Source organism: Phacochoerus africanus, chromosome 7 (genome assembly GCF_016906955.1).
Source record: "Phacochoerus africanus isolate WHEZ1 chromosome 7, ROS_Pafr_v1, whole genome shotgun sequence".
In the NCBI taxonomy this organism is placed as follows: Eukaryota; Metazoa; Chordata; class Mammalia; order Artiodactyla; family Suidae; genus Phacochoerus; species Phacochoerus africanus.
Window position 1 is genome coordinate 26546503 of NC_062550.1, and position 9614 is coordinate 26556116.

A 9614-nucleotide genomic window follows, 5' to 3' on the forward strand; every position below is an offset into this window, starting at 1 on the left:
TGAGAGCCTCTGGGGTTCACGAAGTGAGTCTGGGTGTCTGCACATGGACCCCTGGTGCCCCTTCCTCCAAGCCCACAGCATTGCAGAGACACACTACAAATGGCTTTCACCTATGTGTTCACCAGCCCCCATACCAGCTCCAGAGTCACCAGGTCTCTCCATGGGGGTGCAGTTGTAGCTGCTGCACAGAGTCCCGTATCCAGAGATGGAAGGCGGGGCAGCCCTGGGAATATATGTTGGGGGCTTCCCCATCTCCGTAGTCCCAAGGAGACGAGAGGAGGGTGTTTCCGCTTTAGGGTCTTAGAGTCCCCATGGACTCTTTGGCACTTGGAAAGCAACCCCCCACTTCCTGCCCCATGAGAAGGGGGTGGGGGGAGGACTTGGCACTGGCTGTGGGATGAGTTATGGCTCCATCATGCCCCTGGGCACTCACAGAAAGGACGAGCATCAGCAGGACAAGCCCCTGTTTAGGATCCAGTTCTGAGGGGGATTGGGCACAGTCAGCAGAGTGGTCAGTGGCCAGTGGGGTTTGCTAGAAATTCTGGCAAGGACAAGGAGGCAGGCCCAGCCTGACAGTTGGAAGGCCCTGAGTGACCATCACTCCGAGGTCATGCACTGGAGCCGGTGTTTGAAGAAGAGCAGGCGGTGTTTGGCCACCTGAGTTTCGTCCAATGATCCCGGGTAACGGTACCGGGCATAAGTCTCTGCCCCAGCATCCCTTGATGTCCAAGGCAACTTCAGCTTGGAGGCATGATCCACAACGACATCTGAGCAGGAGCCCACCTGAAGAGAACCAAGTCCATCCAGGAAGAATTCTGGGAGTGGAGGGAAGGGGATTACACAGTGAATAGTCTTGAGGATGCAGAGGGCCAGCCCTTGCGGGAGGACTGAGATTTAGGACATGGAGGGTGCTTTTGCAAAGACTCCCTTTCTAAGGACCTTGGGCATGTAAGTCAGCACTTTTGGGTTGTAGTTTTACTCTCGGTACAAAATGGAGTCAATATACTTAGCTTGTGCTTTGAAAACGGACACTCTCCCCCAACACACACACCCAGAGGTTTAATAAATACTGAATGGGCTGCTGCGAGGTGGTCTGAACCAGGGGCTATGGCAGGGAGTGGGACAGAGCTGGAGGTGACAGTGGTGGGGCACTTGAATGTAGACCCAGCGCCTGTACTGGCCCTGGAGGTTTAAATGATGTTCAGGGCCGGGAGGGTGGAAGCTCTCTCTCTTACCCCGGCGCAGGTCTCGGTAAATCTTCACGAACTGCTCTAGGGGCCTCCATGGCAGCCGTGGGTTCCGTGGGGGTGGCCGGGGAGTAGTACCGAGGCCTCCGTCGCACCGTACCTGGCCCAGCGCCCCGCAAGGTCCCTGCCGGGCCCAGCCAGGAGGGGGCGCCACTTACCCAAGTGCGCCACGCGGCTGAGGCGCGGGTCAAAGCCGACCTCGCGGACCTTGTCCGTGCGCGCCAGGAAGAAGTTGACCACGCCGTCGGTGACCACGCAGCCTGGGAAGCCGACGAGGTCGTGGTGGAAGCCTCGCCTCTGCCGGAGACAGTTTCCGCGGCCTGGCGCGCCGCGCTCCACGCTCAGCAGCTGCCGGTAGGTGGTGGAGAAGCCGGAGATCTCGCGCACGGCGCCCCCCACCTGCCGGGTGGAAGGATGGCTGCAGGCGGGGCTCGGAGTGGAAGGGGATAGGTCTGGGCTCCCTCTCCCACTGGGCGGTTCCCCTGCCTCGTCCTTTTCGGCTTCACCCCTGCAACTCCCAGACAGTCCCCCAGGCTCCGCTTCGTCGTTCTCTCCCATCCCAGGGCTCGCTGCTCTCGGTCGGGTCTCCACGCCGCGGCCTTAGCCCGCCCGAGGCCTTCTCCCATCCCACATCCCGCGGCCCCTTCCCTACCAGGTCCAGCGGCGTCCGCTCCAGCACGTCCACAAGCCTCTCTAGGCGCGTACGCGCCGTAAAGACGAAGTCGTCGTCCACCCACAGCACGTACTTGGTGGTTACTTGGGATACAGCCAGGTTCCGGCCGGCGAACCAGCCCTGGAGAAGGGTAAGTACGATTGGTGATGCCGTCGAGAGAGGCCACAGCCCTTGCTACTTTTCCTCCTAATTCCCAATCCTTTTCAACGCCTGTGCCCCTCGGCAGACTTTTGGGTGCTTACGAATGGCCAGGAGCTAGTTAACTAATACAGTTCTCCACTCTCATCAGAGACTCTGAGTCGGTGTTCTGGGGGAGGGTCTTGGAATGCCTTTAATTCATGAGTTCAATCATTCTGTCAACTGTTTATTGGCGCCCACCAGGTGCTAAGCACCATTCTAAGAATGCAGCGCGAATAAGACAGCACGATTCCTGTTCCCATGGAGCTTACTTTCCAGAAATCCTCTTGCTTAACAGGCACCCCAATGATTCCGAGGCAGATAACCCTGGAATCGCTACTCTAGATTGCAGACTGAGGGTGCGCCCCCTCCCGGTGCCCTGTGGCGCGAGGTTCAGCCTCGCTGGCTGCGCACCTTGCCAAAAGGCATGAGATAGTGCTCGATGTGGGGGCCGCTAATGCGCTCTGGCTTGTCGCTGTCATCGGCGATGACCACTGTGACCGTCGGGTAGAAGCGGCGAATGCTGGCGATGAGCGCCCGTAGCCGATTGTAACGAAGGAAGGTCTTAGTGGCTATGGTGACCAGAGCGCTGATGTTGTACTGGGCTGGGACAAAGGGTAGGGTTAGGTGCAGAGAGAGAGGGTTAGGGAGTGAGGAGCAGGGAGATATCTCCCAGGGCTGCCCTCTCCCAACTTGCTCCCCATCAGGGCTGGATCTATGTCCCTAAGCACACCAGTCTCACCTCCCTGGGGTAGAGGCCCAGGTGGGTACAGCCTAGGGCTGGGGGGGTGTCTTATGCGGATGGTGAAGGCAGCTTCATGTCCCTCGGTGGAGAATCGGACTGGAAAGAAAGGACATTAGATATGGTCCCTAGGGCTTGGGCAACATTCTCTTTTCAGTAAATCAATATGTAAATGCCGGGAGTTCCCATCATGGCTCAGCGGTAAGGAACCTGACTAGTACCCATGAGGATCCAGGTTCATCCCTGGCCTCGCTCAATGGGCTAAGAATCCGGTCTTGTGGTGAGCTGTGGTGTAGGTCGAGGGCGAAGCTGGGATCCCTCGTTGCTGTGGCTGTGGTGTAGGCCGGCAGCTACAGCCCTGATTCAGCCAGCCCCTAGCCTGGGAACTTCCATATGCTGTGGGTGTGGCCCTAAAAAGAAAAAAAAATTTAATGCCTATTCTGTGAATCACCTTTCTAGGCCCTATTAGACAAAAACACAAGGTTCTTATCCCCATGGAACTTACATTCTAGTGGGTGGGAGAAAGATGATAAAAGATTTAATTAAAAGCTAACCTTTATTGAGCATTTATTATGTGTCAGGCACTTTTAAAGTACCTTAAATATATGAACCCATTTAATCATCCCCATAGCCCGATTAAGTAGATTCCTACTACAGACAAAGAAGGCACAGATAAATTAACTTGTCCATAATTACCCAATTGTTAAGCAGCAAAGCTGGGATAGGAACCTAGTTAGTCTGGTTCCAGGCTAAGTGAAAAAAGAAAATTCAGGAGTTCCTGTCGTGGCTCAGTGGTTAACGAATCCGACTAGGAACCATGAGGTTGTGGGTTTGATCCCTGGCCTTGCTCAGTGGGTTAAGGATCTGGTGTTGCCGTGAGCTGTGGTGTAGGTCACAGATGTGGCTCGGATCCCGAGTTGCTGTGGCTCTGGCATAGGCCGGCAGCTACAGCTCCGATTCGACCCCTAGCCTGGGAACCTCCATATGCCGCGGGAGTGGCCCTCAAAAGGCAAAAAGAAAAAAAAAAAAGAAAATTCCCAATACTGATAAGTACTGAATAGAAAATAAGACACGTAATGTGCTAGTGAAGAGGAGCCACTTGAGTTGAGATCCAAATGACAAGAAGGAGCCAGCTGTGCAAAAATCTGGGGGAAGAGCATTCTAGGCAGAAGGAATAGCAAGTGCAAAGGCCCAAAAGTGAGAGCAGGTTTGGTGTAGAAGCCTTGGAGAGAAGCAGGAGGGCTGTGTTATGCCTCTTTTGCTAGAAGAAAAATGGGGGCTCTGGAAGGTAAAGCCCTTTGCCCTCTAGTAAGTGGTGGGCTGGGAACCAAACTTGAGTCTTCTGGCTCCTGGGGCAGGTCACTTCCTGGGGCCCCCATGGTTGGCCTGAAGGGGGGACATACCCAAGCTCAGGTTTCCCTCTGGCCTGTTCCAGCTCCAGATGAACAAAGGCCTCTTCTCTCCCTCCTTGGCCCTGCTGGCCCAGCTGAAATGCCCATTGTGTGGCTGGGCAGCTCTGGCCATTGCCCTAGTGTCTCCCACACCCTCTGCCCTTTGTCCACTCCTGCCTTTCTGGGTTCCCTGTATTCTCCCAGCCTGTTACTACCTGCACCCAGGCCTCGCACCTGTGTCTGCTGTGTTTGCCAGGTAGCTTCGGCTGCTGTAGGTGATCAGTTGTAACTGCCGATTGAGTTGGTCCAGCCCTGGGCTGGCGAGAGTGAGATCCGGCTGCCCCTCTCCAGTGAGAGTCACTCCTGTCACTTCTCCTGCCACGTCCCAGGTGCCCAAGGAGGCAGTGAGATTCACCTGGGGGAGGGAATTGGAGAGTGCAGGGTGAGGCCCCAGACCCACTCTTTGCCTTCCTGGTTCCTTCCTCCCTCCCTCCTTTGGCAGCCTTGTTGCCCTCCCAGCATCCTTAATGTCCACCTGACCTCCCCTCCTTCCTGTCTCTTCTCACCTGATAGACCTCCTGACTGGAAGTGGCCTGCAGGCTTAGCCCTGGGAGGAAAGAGAGGGGGCCGAATCACAGACAACCTGGAAATCCTTGCTTTCTCTTCCCTCTTTCACCACACACAGCACAGAACGTCTCCCCCATCCCTCTTGTTGAGGCCACAGCAGGCACACATAGCCTAGAGTGACTGATTTTCCACTCTTCTCTTAATGTAGTAGCTCTTCTGTGGCCTGCCCTACCTGTCCACCGAACTTTGGTCAGTCAGCAAAAGAATAGATCCTTCTCCTCAAACCTCTCTAGTCACTGTCTTTGGCCATTCCAGATAACCCTAGAATCCCTTCTGTCCCCACCTTCCACCTCATGAGCCCTCCCTGAGCTCAAGTCTCCCTTCATCAGAGGTCCCTCACCTCCCATTCCAATCTGGGCTCAGTGTTCCCCACCCAACCTGGGCTCTGCCACCCCAGAATGGCTTGGGTCACCCCCTAGAGCCACTCTCCCCACCTGGCACCAAGATGCTCCTGAGGGGCTGGACCTCCACACCCTGCAGGGGGTATTGGAGCGGGGAGTTGGCAGCGGCTATGAGCAGCTGGTCAGCAGCAGACTGGCTCCTGGAGGTGAAGGAGTGGGAGGTCAGAGGAGGAGTCAGGGGGAGGCAGGCTCTTCCTCCTGCCACTGCCCCCCACAAGGCCTCCTGCTGCTCTCCACCTGCAGGGCCATGCCCTACTTTCCTGCTGGTACCTTGAAAGGAAGGCCTGGAACTCCTGTTCCCTTGAGGCAGAGGCAACCCTTAGCTCCTCAGGGTCAAAGGCCTTGGTGAAGTCAATGGCTCGGACCTGCCTCTGGAAGGGGAAGTGAAGGCTCCCCCCACTGGACTCACAACTGCAGTTATTTGAAGACAGCAGCCTGGAACAGGGAGGAAGTGTCCTCAGGACCCAGCCATGTTGTTCCACTCATCCCACAAAACATTTACACCACATCCCACACCTTGGCCCTTCAACCCTGCCCATCCAAAATCTGTCCCCTTAAACACTGCTCTTCAAAGAGCCCCCAGGAGAGACCACCAACGGGAAGACTTATACCCCAAATCTGGATTTTTACAGAGGTGTAGAATAGGGCCAAATGCTAGGTTTTCAGAGTTGCTGACCCACAGTCAGGACCCCATCTGGACTCTCTCCTTTTGTAGGGAATCACCAGGACCCACAAATCAGGGCCCTCTCTTGACTGCACACTCTCTCTTTCCCACACCATGACAAGGTTCAGGGAGGACAGATTTCCCTCCCTCTCAGCACATGACTCAGTAGCCCCCTCCACCTCCCACTTCGGGCCCCCCCGCCCCAACCAGTCAGGAGAACCCAGGCATCAAGAGCACAGCAGTACAAGAAACAAAAGCTTCCCACACCTCCCGCCAGCCAGTGCCACCCACTCCTTGCACTCACCCCACCACTTGCTCCTTGATCCTGACTGGGATATGTGCGTACCGGGGCTCGGGAGCAAGACCTGGCAGTTCTGGCCTGGGGTTGCCCTGCAGGGGCGTCCACAGCGCAAGAGGTGCCCGGAGGCCCGGCGCGACCCTGGTGCTCGCATACAGGAGCCCCAGCGAGGCGCTGGCGAGCAGCAGGACCAGCATACAGAGGGCCCGGCGGCCCAGCCGCATCCTGGGTGGGCGGTAGGGGTGGGAGGGTGATAATGGGGGGAAAGGGAAGGGGTGGGCTGGGACCCTCGGCTTCCGCGGTTTTGGAGGCTCCCGCCGGCCCCCCGGGGCGCTCTCCACAGCTCGCGCGCCAGGATTTGCATAGCGAATCGGTACCCGCGTCCCCCTCCCCTCGCTCCCCGGGCCTCGGGTCTCCCGGCCTTCTTTCTTCTCGCCCTCTCCCGCATCTCGCTTTCCTCTCACGCCTGAGGCCCGGCATCTTGAAGCCAGAGACCTTTGGATGTAGTGGTCTCGACGCGGAGGCTCATGAGTAGAAGAGCATCGCTTTATTAGAACAGCGGCTGTCCCCGAACCCGTCGCCTCCCCTGGCCCGCTCATCCCCCACCCCAACCCTTCAGTTCGAGCATCACCTGGCCCCGAGTGGGCTGCAGAGGGCAGCGCCATACCTTGCCTGTCATGAAAAATGCAGAATCACGCCCAAGCTATTAGGTGGCTCTGGCGGAGGTGACCCGGTGAATGGAATGGGGAAGCTGGGCGGGGGACAAGGTGGACCAGCGTGCGCGCCTCCTCCCGCCTCCAGCTCGGCCCCTCATCCCACCCCGGCACTGACCTGTCTAACGCTCTAAGGCCGCCGCAAAATTTCGGTCCAGGCTGCTCCAGGCTCTCAGACCCCGCCTGGGCGTCCTCATGAGGCTGGAGGCGGCCTGATGGGGGAGTCGGGCATGAGCCTGAGATTGAGGGGGATCCTCCTGCCTCCCGAGTGCGCCCGACCCCTCCCGCCTTCGGACTTTCCCGGCTTTGTAGACCACGGCGCTGGGGTGGCTCTGGGCGTTTCCTGCGGGGGGTGGGGTCGGAGTCGAGAAACCGCTGTACCCCAGTCCCGGGAACAAAGCTTGGGCTCCCCGGCACCCTGTCCCACTTGCCGGGCCAGGAGGGCTCGGGCCGCCGCCCGGCTCTTCGGATCGCGGCGCCGTGCGGCTAGGCTCCCAGGCTGGTTGCGGCGGAGGATCCGGCTACGAGAGGAGAAGGCGAGCGCCGGGGCGCCTTCTGTTGGGCGCCGAGGACATTGCGGGGGCGCGAAGCCGGCGCGGCGCGGCGCGAAGATTCTTCTCTCCACGCCCTCCCACTCCCAGCTCTTCGCTTCCGAACCCTGGCACCTCATCCGTCTGCCCCAAGTCCCAGTCACTCCCATTCCCTCTTCCTTCCGAGCCGCCCCCTCCTTGAGACTGTGAGCAAGGACAAGAGATAAGGGCTTTGGGAAGAGGTGGGGCGGAGACGCCCTGTAACCCCATTTTAAGGAGGATTTGGGTAGTTAGAGAAGGAAGCCAGAGAAGACCTTGGAAAATAGACTCTGGCTAACAAAGACAGGTTCACAGCCTTCCTCCCATCCTCACCTCCCCCAGCCCTCCCTCACCGCCCCCCCCCCCCATTATCTAAAAACACTCAATGATCTAACAAACACTCCGTTCAAGGGCCTGCCTGCTTCTTCTGACTGCTCACTGTTGTCAGAGGAAGGAAATCCCAAGCAGTGGCTTGTAGTTGTAGTTTTGTGTGCAAGCTGCAGACCGTAGACTCCCTTTCTTGCATCTAGATTCCTGATGCTGCCCTGAGTTCTGTGGTTCCATGGTTCTAATAAAAGATTTGTCACGGTTTAATAGAGAAAAAGATATAGGAAATGTACAACATAATGAAAATGTGGGGGCCGGGGGAGGGAAGGATGAATTATTGGATGAATTGTGTACAAAGAAGTGACAAATCAGCTGGGGGGAAAGTGGGATTCTCAGCCTCTTTACACCAAAATAAATTCCCAATTTATCAAATACTTTAGTATTAAAAATGAAACCACAAAAAAAAAAGTAAAATCGTGGAGTCTGCTTTTTATAATCTTGGAGTGGGGAAGAGATCTCTAAGCAAGATATAAAAGGAAGTATTAATATATTTGCCTGTAGGAGTTCCCGTCGTGGCCCAGCAGAACCGAACCCAACTAGGAACCATGAAGTTGTGGGTTCTATCCTTGGCCTCACTCAGTGGGTTAAGGATCTGGCTTTGGGATGAGCTGTGGTTGTAGGTCGAAGATGCTGCTCGGATCCTGCGTTGCTGTGGCTGTGGCATAGGCCTGCAGCTGTAGCTCCCATTGGACCCCTAGCCTGAAAATCTCTATATGCTGTGGGTGCGGCCCTAAAAAGCAAAAAATTAAAAAAAAAATTGCCTGTATAAAAAACTTGGGTGAAGGAATTCCTATAAGAAATTGAGAGAGAAGTGACAAACTGAAAAAATATTTGCAATATGTACAATAGATGAAGATTGCTTTTCTTAAGAGCTCTAAAACATTTTGATAAACCACCCTGAAATGGACAAAAATCATGATTGGGCAGTTGACAGAAAAAGTGAAAATGGCTTTTGAATATATGAAAATGTACTTAACCTTATTCATAATAAATAAAATGCAAATTAGAATAACAGTGAAATGTTTTTTGATTACCAAATTAGTAAGGACCAAAGACTTTGCTATCGAACTGATTGGCCAAGTGTTTGGAGAAGGAGCCACTGTCATACATATGTTGTTGTGAGTGTAAATTGGTACAACTTGGAGCAATTGGCAATTGGCCAATCTAGTAACATTTAAAATGCTGATTTTTAAAAATTTTGGCTGTTCCCTCTGCCCTTGGTTATTTTGGAGCATTTCTTTTTTTCCCTATTTTATTTTCTTTTGTCTTTTTAGGGCCATACCCGCTACATATGGGGGTTCCCAGGGTAGGGGGTCAAATCGGAGCTGTAGCAGCTGACCTACAACATCACAGCCATGTCTGCGACCTACACCACAGCTCATGGCGATGCCGGATCCTTAACCCACTGAGCAAGGCCAGGGATTGAACCCGTGTCCTCATGGATACCAGTTGGGTTCATTAACCACTGAGCCACGATAAGAACTCCCTTTTTTTTCCCTCATTCTTAAAAAAAAGTATAGTTGGTTTACAGTGTTGTGCCAGTTTCTGCTGTACAGCAAAGTGACCCAGTCATACATATATATACATTCTTTTTCTCATACTATCTTCCATCATGTCCTATCTCAAGAGATTGGATATAGCTCCCAGTGCTGTACGGTAGGACCTTATTGCTTATCCATTCTAAATGTAATAGTTTTAAAATGCTAATCATTTAGATTTTAAATA

General features: G+C 54.8%; 2 protein-coding genes across 2 annotated transcripts; both read right to left on the reverse strand.

Moving 5' to 3' along the window:
• Window positions 1-100: 100 nt before the first annotated feature.
• B4GALNT1 (beta-1,4-N-acetyl-galactosaminyltransferase 1) lies at window positions 101-7145 on the reverse strand. Its single transcript, XM_047787054.1, has 11 exons — window positions 7052-7145; window positions 6227-6445; window positions 5529-5693; window positions 5292-5398; window positions 4797-4837; window positions 4465-4645; window positions 2840-2938; window positions 2512-2702; window positions 1900-2040; window positions 1406-1646; window positions 101-815 (listed from the first exon to the last, which is right to left on the reverse strand). Exons 2-11 carry the CDS (start codon window positions 6442-6444, stop codon window positions 598-600), a joined length of 1602 nt encoding a protein of 533 aa, XP_047643010.1. The 5' UTR covers window position 6445; window positions 7052-7145; the 3' UTR covers window positions 101-597.
• Window positions 6454-7603, reverse strand: LOC125130390 (uncharacterized; the record flags this gene model as incomplete). Its single annotated transcript, XM_047785747.1, has 3 exons — window positions 7315-7603; window positions 7052-7145; window positions 6454-6892 (listed from the first exon to the last, which is right to left on the reverse strand). Coding segments are annotated over exons 1-3 (822 nt in total), but the record flags the coding sequence as incomplete, so codon positions are not given.
• Window positions 7604-9614: the final 2011 nt, after the last annotated feature.